Genomic DNA, 14,986 nt, shown 5'->3' with positions numbered 1-14,986 from the left:
GTACTTGAATTAATTTAACTTGGGGCTAACGATACGTGCCAGCCACGTCTTTATTAGCTTTGTTTAAGAAGGTATGAAGGTAATATTAGTTCAGTGGTTGTAATGTGTTTCATATGTAGTTTCTTTAAGCGCCATTTTTGGGTGCTCGGTTTATTGATGCCATTGTCTTCAGTTAGATTCGTAGGTGAGATCACTTCTAATGTTTCGAACGGGGAACCCGGTACCGAATACCATGTAGTTAATATCAGGATGTGCATGAGTTGCATTAAGCATGTTTTTCAGCTTGGAGCGAGACCAGTGAAATAATTTTCCACCGTTGTGATGAGCGAGGATCTTTTAGATTTAGATGCAACAGACCGATCCGTAGCCGAGGGTGAGATGCGAACCCAGAGGGGGTAGATGTGAGGCCGGAATGAGCCCAGATATTTGCGTGTACTACCGCCACGAGACAAGAGTGGAAATAGCCGCGTTAAGGCTTAGTTAACAGGCCGAGAATGAGCCGAGATGTTAATGAGATTAGCAGAGCTGGCTTAGATAATGGGCCAAGAGCGAGTCAAGAGTCGAACCTGTATATTGGAGAAGCGAGACGCCAGAAGCGCTAATGAGTATATTTGTGAAGTTCGGACTACTGTGATCCCTGACGTGGCGTTTATTGTGACGCATATGTTGGAATGCGAAGAGGGCTTATTTGTGCCGCTTTTCTGCCGATGCGGCAGTTGAAGATCGCTTCTGTAAGCCACAAGGATAAATATTTGTGAGGAATTCAGGTAGTTTCAATGTCAACGACTCTAGACCGGGTACATAAATGGTTGTACACACGGTATAGTTATGTTTCTGACCGAGGGCAAGGAAGGTCCGTCTGCATCTAAAGCTCCATTGCGGTGCTCAATCACATTCACTGCTCAGCTGTTCATGCTTGCATAGTCGACCGACACCTGCCATGTGTGCGCAGGATACAGCTGCTGATATCCCGAGTTCGCGACCAGGATATCAGACGACGGCATCAATTTTATTTGTGTTTTCTTTTTATTAGGAAGTGTTTCATTGTGCATTGTATTTGTTTGCGTGTGGAATTTCATTTTGTTTTTTGTTATGTGTGTGCGGCGTTGTATAACGGGATTTCAAAACGAGCTGGATCTGTGGTTGCGAGGTATCATCCTCTCCAGTTAACCTGGCGGATCCCGTGATTCAGTGCAATTTTGGGGGAAATGTGCCAGTCCCAAGACAGTTTTTTATTAATGTTTACCGACTGGATCTGAATTATTAAACTGGGGCGAGTTGTGCGAGTCTATACTTGTATGTCAGTTGCAGTGTATAGTTCATTTGAGGCTTCGTGCCATCCGTAAATTAACTTATCTGTACACTCCGCAAAAATACAACGATATCACCGCAATTTCCACTCACGCTGTTTTTTATTTGGGTTCGAGACCCCTGCTTGACTCACACTTGTGACGTCGAATTTCCTTGTATATTTTGTAGATTTGATATTGTTTATCGTTTTTATCTTGCCAAGTTATCGTATCTTCTCACGCGTTTTTTGATAATAAATTGGTTTCACCCTTTATTTCACGACTTCTCATTTACTAAAATATGTATTCTAGATCATGTCCTATTGATTTAAGTTAAGTTTAGATCGATTTTGAGACCCAGTTTTTAACCGAAAGCTCCACGCACTTTCTCCGTTGAGCTAGGCCAAAACATGCAGGACAGAGTAAGGTACAATATCAAAATATCTCCCCACAGAACCCATTGAGCCCCCCATGGACGAAAGTTTGCCTCCCTACCTAAAATATCATTTCTGCATATTTTGCATATTTTGTTATCTACGAGCCCATTAAACACAAAGAGAATGTTTTTAATGTCTAAATTTGGCCTTGAGTCTTTAGAGGATAGAAACAAGTTGGAATGTAGGATATTAGATATCAAGTGAGCAGAGGAAATAAAACTCCATGCAGAATAGTGGTTATTTTAATTTATTACAGGCTCGTCTTCACAAATATATAAATAAATCACAAATGAGTAGATTATGGCTTACTTTATTGACTTCGTACGCCCGTATTCTTTACTGTGTAGTAATGAAACATATATACTGCTTATGGACTCATTTGATGCATTCCACATGTAAAGTTTATTGTTGAATTTGTCATATCAACTGAAACTTCTGTATAAACTCCTCTGAACAATAATGCAGAAAAAATGTGTAAACATCGTCATTTTTATTTAATATTAGTAGAAAATAACCGTACTAATCAAAACATCCTCTTCTTCCCATAAGAACTATTGCTTTGGTTTTTGGGTCTTGAAGAATGAAGATATACGACCCTAATGCCATAATGATGTTGTCATTCTTATCTTCAAATACTGAAACAAATTATTAACAAGCATGAAAAAGAATAATTTCTACAGACATTCTCGCAATGAGAATCGTCTCTAAAGGTCGAAAACACATCTATATAATCTCATAAAGTGGTAACTTACTGTCTGTATCCGTGCTGGCATCTCTCTCATCTTGCATTTGGATGGATGCTGTGTGCAGGACATCGTTCATCTTCAACGGTCCCTCGGCGACACCTCTGAGGTTAGCCGATGAATCAAACAAGTTGACTATTCCCACCTGGAAAAATAGATTTTATCAATTGAATGGCATAGTTCCGCGGTTTCATCTTTTTAGGAAATCATGCTATTCTTGAAGAAAAGAGCATTATATAGAGATTGAGATTGAATCGTTAAGAAAAATTGATTATACTAATAGAAGGTATGTTGGTATAATACCACCGTGATCATTACCACTAAGTACGTAATTCTTGTCAGTTGCGTGATATTAAATTGATAACGTTACTGAAAATTCCACGAGGGCAGCCACGGTTTGAATCTCGGTCAGTGCTTTAAGGATATTCGAAATTAAGTGGTTGTGATTCCACGAAAAAGTGGAAATGGAGTGATTCGTTCAATTAAGGTCATGAATATTAAAGGGTTGGAGAGAAATTCATCCTACCTCGTAGGGGATCACACCCAGTAGAATTTCGTAGCAATCACATAATCCTACCTGAGTATGGCATTGATTCAAGTTACTTGCATTAGGCTGCTTCTGCATCCTTTTCTGGTCGTACTTCCTTGGTTTATTTCTCCCATCCCCGCCCCACCCAAAAAATTGGGTTTTCAAGTATAATTCTCCTAACTTTTGTTTTTACAGATACTCTTTCTGTTTGATGTGTAGATCTCTCCCTCCTCGGACAAATGTTTCTAAAGGTTCGTAATCTTGTTGGTATGGCCCTTAAATCAACAATCATTACCACAACCACTACTCCGAGACTGACGAATTCGGATGCTACTCAGTTCTTATAAGATCTTTCCACAACTACCCTTTTAAAACGTAGGTAAATACGGGGATAATACTCTTTCCTTCCATATGTTGGGGGAGAAAGTAAAAATTAAAGAAATATGATGACAGCAATCTATGAATATTGCTTGAGAAGAAGGAACTACCCTTGAAAGTTTGTATTACTTTTATGGACACGTCTAAGGTTATATGGTTATGAGAAAACCCTAAAACCGACGTGAGCACTATAATGAAATATACAAGGCAAAAATGAGAAGTGAGATAGTCTGTAATTGCTTTGCTCACTTAGCCGGAAGTTCTCTTGAGTAACACCTTTTATATCACCCTGATTCACTATCTATATCTCAGCAGCTTCCATACAGTTATAAACCACACATGGGGCTACAGGAAAAATTAAATTTTGGTCTACTCTGTCCCAAGATATAAATATAAAAATAATGCACCGAAAGAGGAATAGCACCAGGCGGAAAGCACAATGTAGGGAATCGAATTCATTATAAAAATAAATGTACAGCACGATATTCAGGGAATCAGCAAAGAAAGCCTTTCCCAGCAAACTCACATTTCTCCGTGATGCTTAAGGAGTTAAAAGCTGTCACAATCCTTCCGCTCCATCATGTTGCTAGCAACAATCATGTTAACATAACATACCAAGTGAAATTTGCCTGAGAATAGGATAGGTGGCCTTGTATCCCATCACGGTACGCGATATAAATGGAAATTCGTTTTAACTAGCTCAGTAACTTAAGAATTCGTTCTAATGGCGATCTCTGCTATTACAAATGCCTTGTCTTCACGAACGTACTCATACTTACGAGAGATTAATTTGCTAGTTGTTTTACGTCGCACCGACACAGATAGGTCTTACGGCGACGATGGGACAGGAAAGGGCTAGGAGTGGGAAGGAAGCGACCGTGGCCTTAATTAAGGTACAGCCCCAGCATTTGCCTGGTGTGAAAATGGGAACCACAGAAAACCATTTTCAGGGCTGCCGACAGTGGGGTTCGAACCTACCATCTCCCGAATACTGGATACTGGCCGCACTTAAGCGACTGCAGCTATCGAGTTCGGTACTTATGAGAGAACTCCTGGGTGCACTACTGTCCGTGCTATGTAGGCCAATGTGCGATTAAAATTTGGTAAATAAACACTACAGAACGTAGCCCTGTCCACGCTCGACCGCCTCGTTTAGCTGGCTACAGAACGCATAGATTACTGCTATAACTGCGATCTGCATGATCTCGCACAAAGAAACAACTATTCAATTTAGACCGTCTTACATAGCAGATATCCATCTATTCACCCACAAAAAGAGTTGCCTGGACATCTTGGTAAACCTGCACGGTGCTGATACTATTCCGTGCGTAAATTACCTTGAAATGAAACATGGGCATGCATTTTTCAGGAGAGTCAAAAATCTGTCACTGGAAAACTATTTGTTCTAATGAAATAATTGTTGCACGGAACTTAGTTCATCGCACTAATCGTCAACTGACGTCAAAACTGAAAATCAAGCTAGGACCATTTCGAATATTTTGAGAAAAACAGTGTTACCAACAACGTCAATAATGGCTCCAGATTGTATTAAGTTGATCATCATAATACTCCATCACATCGGAGTTACGAATATTTGCACTTGCACCTGACAAAACTTCGCTGTAAAATTCCTTCCTGGATTTGGTACAATGAAGATAAGAGACTTCATATTTTCCAAATACCAAATTTTCGACCACCGAGGCTTGCCTTCCCCTTCCTTCTCGCGGTCTTGGCTCGGACAATATATACCCACACAGTTTCCTACGCTTATGGAACGATTAATGATTGGACTGAATAAGTTTGGAAATATCTTTACACCAATGGACCGACCAAGTCTACGGATTCATCTGTCAATTTAAATGCGTATTTCACAGTCAGGGATCGAGTTATGAAACTACTTCACTGTGGCATACAAGTGAGAATGCTTTCGAAAACCTGCTTCTACCCATAACTTCCGTGGACTGAAGGATTTTTTGAAAGCACAACTTCAGTTATTGAACTAAGAGTTATTACGGTTTTCGTCCACAGTTGAGTGCGGGAACTGTCTGTTATTATGACGGGCAAGTGATATGCTCCTGACCCAACGGTGCCTGCGCTCAGTTATGGACGAAGATAAAAAATAATTTCCTGTATAACAATGTCTACAGAGGTTTGGTAATACCTGAAAGACTGTACTAGTGAAGTTTAGTTGAAATTAAAGAATTTTGCTTCATATCCATCTATTGCAAAATGTTATAAGTAGCTGTGGCTTCTTGACGTACGCTATATAATATTATGGACTGGCAGCTTCAGATACCACCGCACTGCGCCAGGATCGAACCCACCAACTTCGGTTCAGAAAGAAACGTCCTGTCATCCCGGTGGTTTAGACAGGTTGGTATATGCCTACGTAACTCAGAAATTATAAACTGTTCACATGGTTCTATATGTTAGCTCCTATCGATACTTACTTCTACAGGGACAGAATATCTATTCCAATTGTCTAGGTTACTTTAGTTAAGAAGACATATGTCACTCTAAAACTTGAGATATATTTATATATCTTCGCTTGTAATCGATGTATACTTACTTTCTGAAGAACTTCTTTCATCGAGTAGGTATATTCCAGGTCGAGATTGGTCACAAGCAGCTGAGTATCCTTAGCAAACAATTCTTCATCGAGGGTCTCGAAGTTAATTTTGTCCAGGTTTTTATGTAGCTCTATAAGAGCATCTGGTGCATCAATAGGAGCAATGAGTAGAAGCCTCAGTCCTTTAGCCTTGGAGGACTCAGGAGTAAGCTGTAAGACAATTGTACAAGTAAGAATATATCAGAACTGCGGACACACAGCATGATCACACATTGGTTAACTTACACAAGTTCAGTACGTTAATTTTTAGTATTGAATTTATGAACAGTTGCCTATACGTGTCAGCTATGTTTAGTATGAATGTTTCGTGATAGCTGAGTTATTATGCACCCCAGGGCCTCTCAAACGCCCAAAATCTCACGCGTGCAAATCGAGGCGCAGAGACTCCGTGCACAGTGCATCGGTCCGACTCGGCTCAACTCGGCTTGACTCGGATGGTGTAGTGTGCTGAGAGCGACGAAGCGTTCGATGATAGACAGCTTGTTTATCAGTGAAATAGATAAGTGCAAGACAACAACATAATGATCGAGCAACTTGTTTCGAAGAAAGCAAAAGACTTCCGAAAGTCCATTTCAATCGAACTGGGAACTTTCGTATTTTTTGTCAGTCGTGACGATAAAGTCAAATGCTTAATCCGTGGGACAATAGTTGTGTGATAATTTAATCAAAAAGATCTATTTTTTCAATACAAAAGCTTTGCTCAAATTCTACGAGAATTTGTCGAAGGAAGATTTTTCTAAGCTGAATCGAGAAGCAGCTAAGATTATTTCTATGCTTGGTTCCACATGCGTATGTGAAAGGCATTTTTTTCCTGTTTTGACTTGTACGAAAACTAGATTGCGTGCGAGTAGGCGTATTTCTGATTGTAATGTAAAGAAGGCTCTCAGAATTGCTGTCAGCCGGTCCCTTGTTTCAGGCATAACTGGTATCATTGCAACGATAATGAAAAATAAGAGCTAGAGAAGATAAATTGCTCAAACTAAATTGAAAGAGTGCTTTAACACCGGTAACATTGTCCCATACAACGTCACCGCTCATCGCACACAAACATTTCGTAGTGAGGGGAGAATCAGCGGGGAAGATGGATAAGGCGAAGACAGGCCGAACGGGTGAGACAGGTATAGGGGAAGTGGAGTGGGTGTTTGCACTCTGGTCACTCTGGTGCACGGGCGCATGCACTCTGAGAGGCCCTGATATATCCCATTGATTCTTAAACCCCAAGTGGATTACAGTTCTAAGTGCTAGAAAGTAGAACGTAGGATTATTTCTTAAAGATAAAAGTTTAAACCTGTCTAAATTAATTAGATAAGTGAGAAATACTTTTTCAGTTATTTTGGCGAATTTAATTGGATGAAAAGTCAATTCGTAAATTACTCACGGGCCACTAAAATGAGCAAGAATAACCCATGGATCTCATATGTGCTTCATTAAAAGGTTATTGATGCATAATGGTAAGAGATTTCCGACGTTGAGCCAAAAATCATTGAAGATCTTGATTCCTTTCATAACAACTTGCTTATGCGAGACAGACTATTCTGCTCTGGCAGAAATTAGTTCCAATTATCTTTCAAGACTAAATATCGTATAAACCCCTTGAGTTGACAATTATGATAAAAAGCACTTCGTTTCGATAAACTTTGCTCGCCAAAACAGGCACCAGTGAACTTCGATATATCTTTACTTGGTTTCCTCACAAAGCAAACATAGTTACATGTTACTTATATATTGTTTCGTTTGAATACATTAATACTAGTCAACAGCATGTGTTAAAACTATTTTTTTGTTGTAGGCCTGATATTGTAACACTTGAATCTTGAGTAAATAAAAAATAGTATCAGAAAAGCTCCAACAAAAACATAATAAAATTGGAAATAAAGTAAAATGGATAAAATTGAAACTATATGACTTGTTCGCATGTAGTGGTGTTTGTTTAAGCTAGTCACTTTATGGAAGACCTGGAAGACGAATGTTCCAAGTTCATAGTACAACGCAACAAGACGCAGTAATGTTAGCCATTCAACTGGTGGGGAATCTGGATATGACATGTTTAACTTCACTGTGCAAACCAACAAGACACAGCAGTGTTTGTCTTAGTTACTTACCTGATGGGGGATCTGGATGACATATGCCTTAAGGTCGGGGAGCAGTCCAACAAGCATTCTGCCTGAGTAGTGCAGGTTGTAGGTCTTGTTCTTGGTGCTTGTGGCAGGTGAGACGGCAGGGTCCCTCCACACACCGTCATAGCGTACAGCACTCGCGAGTAGTAACTGAGTGGCGCTGTCCACGGAACCTGAAGAAAAGTAAAGTAGATTCATGGTATATCCCTGTCGACCACGGTAGCTCTGATATTATCCAATAATTGCTTAAATCAAGGCCTCTCAAACGCCCAAAATCTCATGCGTGCAAACTGGGGCGCAGAGGTCCTGTGCTCAATGCATCGGGCCCACTCGGCTCGGCTCGGACCAACGCTTCGTCTCTGGGCTACTCGGCTAAGCTCGGCTCAACTCAGCTTGGATTGTAGCGTTACGGAGCAAGTGAGGAAGAGGGAGACAGGCGAAGCGAACGGGACAGGCGTGGAAAAAAGAGAGAGCGAGCGCTATTGCTCCAAATCGAGGAGTGAGGGTCTGCACTCTGGTCAACCAAGCGAAGTCGTCTTTTGCGCCGTGCACAGTGCAGTCCACTGTTGCATGCATAATGAGGGGCCCTGCGTTAAATGCTTAAATGCTAATGTCAATGAACAGAGTTATTGGAATACACACACAACTGACTTGCACATAGGGTAAAATTAAGGTGGTAGTCTACTTGAAGACAGCAGTCTATTAGAATTTCAGCATCGTTTCATCGTGGTGATAAGAGAGGGCAATGCGTTTGGGCCAGTACTAGAGGGAGGTCAAGATTCATATTAAGGAATATAAGATAACTACGCACGAGGACAGTTTCATATATTGTGATATTTGCGAAAATTTTCCACTCCTCAAAAGTTGAAAATAAAATTTGTGACAATCGCGCACAATTACGCCACAAACTCTCCTACACAAACTGTAACATTACAAGCTTTTTCAGACAGATAGAACAGTAGCTATCAGGAGTATCAACTTTAAGAAGGGATGTATTCGATTTTTTTTTTGTCAATTAATATTGAATACTCCGGAAACTACAATGTTCTAAATTCAAAAATAGAAAAGCGAAAGAAGCTAGCTTAAAATATTTCAGTGACGAAACTCCGTTTAACCCTAACTAATTTGACAATCCCAAGCCTGATGTCAAGTGTGAGGGAAATCAGTAGAACGTCCGATTGAATATTCATAGTCCGCGTGTCAAAACTAACGACTATTATGGATCTTGGTGATTTTTTGCAGCAGTAGTGCTTTTACAATTGAAGAACCTGCCATGTTATTGTAGTTGGCAAAAAATGTATTCCTTTTAAAAACTTGCGGGTAAAGCTATTAATACGGAGGATATCAGCTTGAGTGAAATGTTGTATTTCCCTTGTATTTTTGTTTTCCACTCCAGAACTTCACTAGAAATAACTCTTCCTCCGGGAGTGAGTAAGTTTCACTCCCAACTGTCGTGACACCCAAATGCAGTCACCTACAAGCATGTTTTAATTTAAACACTAAGAATAAACTTCTGGAACCGTAGGAAGCAGTGGGGTATTTAGAGTCAATAATCGTAGTAATGTGATGAGGAATGAACAATGGGTGATAGTACTTCATTCATTGACGAGGAGCACATTGCATTCTGGTTCTTAGCCTACACCAGAGTGATTGCTAGCATATTTTTCAGCAATTCATCTTCTATTTTAGGATTCCAATAAAACTCCTTCCTTACAATTGGTTCTTGTTCCTGTGATTTCATTTACGATGGTGACATAAATTCAAAAATGTATTGAAAATGTATGACCTAAAATTAAGTCAGTAGGATTACCTCGTAAGTTGAATAAACCGAGAGAATTCATTAAATCATCGCGTTTTTAAGAAATGTGAATACTCTAAAATGTCATAGTTATCCGTCAACTCTCTTTAAAAGGTTATTTACCACTTCTACAGGAGAAACAAATTCTGAAATTAGTTTGAAGTAAGTTATACTAACCATCCTCCATCAGCTTTCTGGCACTACCACCTGCTTTCTGTTCTGCCCACTGGTTAATGTCGTTCACAGCAGCTTCTGGATGGTCACGGAAATTTTCCTTCTGCACATCAGTTGAGAACATTTCTTTGGTGCTCTCTTGGAACTCTGGGAGAAGGTTTACAGTATTGTCAGCAAACAGTCCACTCGCATACCTAAGTCTGGGTTCCTGGAAAAATTAAGATATAATCACTAAGAGAATACTAATTGAAACCTTGTGACTTGCCGCTATTTTGGAGAACAATTGAACGAGAAATGCAGCTATCCAAGCTAAGGGCGCCAGTCTTTAAGTTTATGACTTAAAAACAAAAATTTATAAGAAAGCTTGGACGGACTCTCATCACAGGGATGGGGTGACAGTGCACTAATCATTAAGCAGAATAATTAGAAATCAAAAGGCTAATTAAGGCAGACTGATTAAAATGAACCAAGAAAATAACATTTATTATACTGAATAAAAATGACGACGGTTTTACGAGAACTGAATTTAAACCGCGAGTGGTCGCTATATGAGATTTTCTCTCACATTATGAGGATGGTTGCCTAGTTGTACTTCCTCTTAAAACAATAATCACCAGCACCACCATCACATTATTTTTTATTGTAATATTACTTCACAGTGATGAAAGGGAGGTAGCTGTTCCCTGTTCTAGCTGAGTTTATAACTGTCGTGAGTAGAGCGATTCACATTTGAAGGGTAGGCACCCCCTCCCCTAGTCAGAAGAAAGGTTCCTATAGGTCCGTACGCTCTGCGTGAGAGTTTCTCTCATCGCGCGACTAATGACGTTGGTGTTATTTTGAAGTGGAGCTGGAAACTTACTTCTGCTGTACGCGTTAGTATTTGTATTATGAGCACTTCTTGTTTTTGAAAATGTTATTGTGTTCAGAAACCTTGCTTTGTATGTAAATATTACTAGATATAATGCATGTGTGTGATTTTATTTTTTGCAACTTCATGCCGGAATTTATTTTTATGTACATTGCATATGTTATTTTAAGTAGTAATTTGTGTCTCTAATAAACAGCTAATCATGCCCAGCTTCATGGCTAAATGGTTGGCGTGCTGGCCTTTGGTCACAGAAGTCTCGGGTTCGATTCCTGGTGGGGTCAGGAATTTTAACCTTAATTGGTTAATTTCGCTGACATGGGAGCTGGGTTTATGTGTCGTCTTCATCATCATTTCATCCTCCTCATGATGCGGAGGTCGCCTACGGGTGTCAAAGAAAAAGACCTACATCTGGCGAGCCGAACTTCTCCTCGGACACTCCCGGCGCTAAAAGTCATACGCCATCTCTCTCTCTCTCTCACACACACACACACACACACACACAGAGCAAATCATTTCATTTTTATCTAAAATATATAAGGTAGAACTTACGTTTCATTTCAGTAGTAAATTTCAACCTTACGCCCCACAAAACTGTGAAAAATGTCATATTTATTTTAATGTGAGAGAAAGTCTCACGCGCGACCACTCACGTTACAATTCGGCTAGCGACCACTCGCGGGTTAAAATAGGTTAATTTTTAAAAAACGAATAACTCTAGCTCGCGTAAACTTGCAATATTTTTAACTCGCTTGCTCACCAAGTGGTCTTGTTCTGCTGGTCCTTGGAAACCCTCCGTCCTTGTAGCTGGAACATCACCGGTCGTCTTTGAGATATCTCCATCTGTCGCCTTGCCAAGTGTATCAATCACTAATAGGATGATGGCTTCGAAACTACCACTCCCTGTTATACTCTATCCCGTATATTGGAGATGAGCCCTGAATCACTGTTAGAAAAACCCCATTGGGTTATGCGGAGAAGATACTGAATTAACAATCCTTCCAACCTATTGTTTTAGACTGGTACAAACCGGTCTAGTATTATAGCTGTTTGTAATTCCTGGTGAGAGTGGCTATACGCCCATCATTCAGAAATTCCTAAGTACCACGTCGTGGTAACGAAGTCAAGAATGAAGAGGTGATAAACTATCAAACTCGTCCACTATGGTACATCAACCATAAGACAAGTTCTCAGACCTAAAGCGAAATACGAGATAGAATCGAATCGAATCTAATCTAATGATGCCAAGAGCTCCAACACACCCTTAAGTAAGCTTTACTGGCTCTAATTACAGGTCGAAACACGTGGTCCAGTCAGGTGACACGTCTCTCACTAATCCTGATATCGAAGATGATGAGTGCCAACGATGCTATCAACTGTTCTTCCATTTGCCATTTCACTCAGTATCCATGGCCACGCGACGCTCCTTTGAAAATGTAGGCAGTGACCAGTTTGAATTACTCAGCTCGGAACACAGTAGCTGCGGTTACAACGCCTGGACACGTGCCGGCTTTTCCCAGGAATTGAGGTCTAAATATGTCACTTCTTCTTCCTCGATGATGTGGCAAGATAGGGGAAAATCTACTGCAAGTTAAATTTAAACGAATGTCACAAGAATCTAAGTTAATATACGGATATTCAGCACTCGTTTACAAGTCGTATTACAAAGTAATGAAATGATAGTCAGCACATGATCAAATATGAATTATAATAAAATTACGTGCGAGGATAAATATCATGGCGTAAAAATATACCTTTCCTGAATTAATTAGACATAATAAAATTAACATAATTACACTGTGACGTCTGGAACGTTACAACCTTTCGTCATCAAAAGGTATTTTGTCATTTGTTTCGATCAAGGAACATCAAGGCAAGAGCATACTAGCAGATGGCTTGGATGTGATGTCAAATTTTCTTCATGCTGCGTTGCTTCTGAGATGAAAGGCGCAGACAACGGTATTATTCGGGTTAGGGCTAAGGTAATTGGTACCATAGTAACGTGAGAGTTCAATTCTGTGAGTTTCTCCTCTACTTCACTGAAAGTTGTACCTTGAGCGGTCACTTCTGTATCTTCAGCATAGGTATTATTTGGCAATGGCTTTTCATTCGTATAGATATACAAAACTGGAGCTAGTACACTCGTTTGGGGTAATACATTCTTCTGATTCCTCCATCTACTATTCTTTCCCTGAAAACAGGCGTAGAATCTTCTACTGTGGAGGTAAGGTAAGGGTTATTCTGCCCGAAGGCAGGTCCGAACCTCCGCAGAGGTGTTCCTGAGCCGGAGTTTACGTGCGGTAGGGTGGCCAGTTCCTTTCCGCTCCTCCATTCCCTTACCCCCACCAACAGCGCGTGGCAACCCATCCAACTCCTGACCACGCCCAATGTTACTTAACTTCGGAGATCTCACGGGATCCGGTGTTTCAACACGGCTCCTGTGGAGAAAGGAGCTAATAAGTTGTGCTTGGTTACGCAGTAGATTCTTCTCAGAAGCAAATTATGTTCACAGTGTCGCATGCGGCAGTTAGATCAATAAATGCTACACCAGTTATATTTCTGCGCTCACAGCCATCTTCAGTATGCTGGGTGAGATTCATAGTTCGCCCAGAACATGATTTTCCAGAGTGGATGCCTGCTTTTTCCGGAATGAAATGGTCATCGAGGAAGGTGTTGATCCGGTTGAACACTATGGGTTCTAGAACTTTGAATAAGTGGGAGAGCAGTGACACAGGACAGAAGTTTCTTGGGTCGTTTTGTTCCTTCTCGGGTTTTAACACGACCACCACTCTGGCTTTTCTGCACATCTTCGGGATATGCAGGTTGGCGGTATAAGAAATGCTAATTAATATTTTGCAAGAAACATGTATACTAATTTTATAATAGATTTTTCCTACTAAGTACATTTTATCAATAGAAATAAGTAAATATTCATAGAATACAGCGTGTGCTAATGAGGATCTTACCTTCTGTAACGGTTCAAATCCCGTTACAAGATGATATCTGTATTTTTATTATTTTATCTGTATTATTATTATTATTATTATTATTATTATTATTATTATTATTATTATTATTATTATGTCAGTATTATTATTATTTTATCTGTGATATTGTTACTATTATTGTAATTATCCGTTTTATTCAATTTTGCAATTGCCTGTTGCTTGCAAGATTGCACTTAGATGTATGCATATATACGTATGTGTAGTATAACACTCAATACCTGTACAGTGAGAATTGTTGTATATATCAGAGATTGAGTGTGACGTTGGGACATCGTGCAAGATTAGTGGCGATTCTGCCAAGTCATCGCCGCGCCTTGGCTACGTCATCGTATTTATTTAGCAATGCGCGCACGGACTCAATCGCCGCGGGGCTATTTCACCACTGTGTGTAATATCTGTCGCGTAGGTGGGAGTATGTCATTGTTATTTCTGGAGATTACGTAGTTGTGTCAACCAACGTCTATATAAGGTAGCTCCATATTGTAGCGTCAGTCATTACTTATACGGATGCAGTACAGTGAAGTAGTCTACTAGATCAAGAGGCCTTAGTTGGTCAGCCAACCAGTGTGAACGAGAGATGGTGAAGACTCAGTGAGCCATTATTGGTCATTGAGAGAGTGAGACCAAATGGTTGGTCCGTCACTTAGTGGAAGACGCGGACGCAAGGCTTACCAAGGAGTCAGAGAGGGCAACCCTGGACCTACCAAGAGGTCATACCAAATTGACTTACAAAGAAGTCAGATGATATGGAGAAGAAGCAGTCGCAAGGATGTATCACCACGTTAGGCGTGACACATCTACAGTAAACACCAGAGCAATGGATTACGTCATAATTACACTCAAAGTGTTAAAGGTACAGTCAAGTGAATCAGTGAGGGAAATATTTCGTATAAATTGTTAAATGTCCGGTCAAGAAGAATTCAAATTCATGCCTAGTTTCTTTCAGTTGCAATGTCATAATTTCATATTCTCATCTGTTTTATCGCAACAAGACTCACTATTTTTTGATATATTATTTA

General features: G+C 40.1%; 1 protein-coding gene across 1 annotated transcript in view; it reads right to left on the bottom strand.

The window, feature by feature from the left end:
- Window positions 1-1,957: 1,957 nt before the first annotated feature.
- Window positions 1,958-14,986, bottom strand: part of LOC136866282 (leukocyte elastase inhibitor) — a 55,641-nt gene continuing 42,612 nt past the window's right edge. Inside the window, exons 4-8 of the mRNA XM_067143108.2 lie at window positions 10,098-10,302; window positions 8,108-8,295; window positions 5,946-6,155; window positions 2,479-2,614; window positions 1,958-2,361 (exon numbers count right to left, since the gene is read on the bottom strand). Of these exons, the coding sequence (XP_066999209.2) occupies window positions 2,246-2,361; window positions 2,479-2,614; window positions 5,946-6,155; window positions 8,108-8,295; window positions 10,098-10,302 (855 nt within the window). The 3' untranslated portion in view covers window positions 1,958-2,245. The remainder of the gene's footprint in view (window positions 2,362-2,478; window positions 2,615-5,945; window positions 6,156-8,107; window positions 8,296-10,097; window positions 10,303-14,986) is intronic.

The sequence above is a fragment of the Anabrus simplex genome, chromosome 3 (genome assembly GCF_040414725.1).
Source record: "Anabrus simplex isolate iqAnaSimp1 chromosome 3, ASM4041472v1, whole genome shotgun sequence".
Lineage (NCBI taxonomy): Eukaryota > Metazoa > Arthropoda > Insecta > Orthoptera > Tettigoniidae > Anabrus > Anabrus simplex.
Note: the sequence above shows the minus strand (reverse complement) of the source record. Positions and strands in the feature narration are given on the sequence as shown.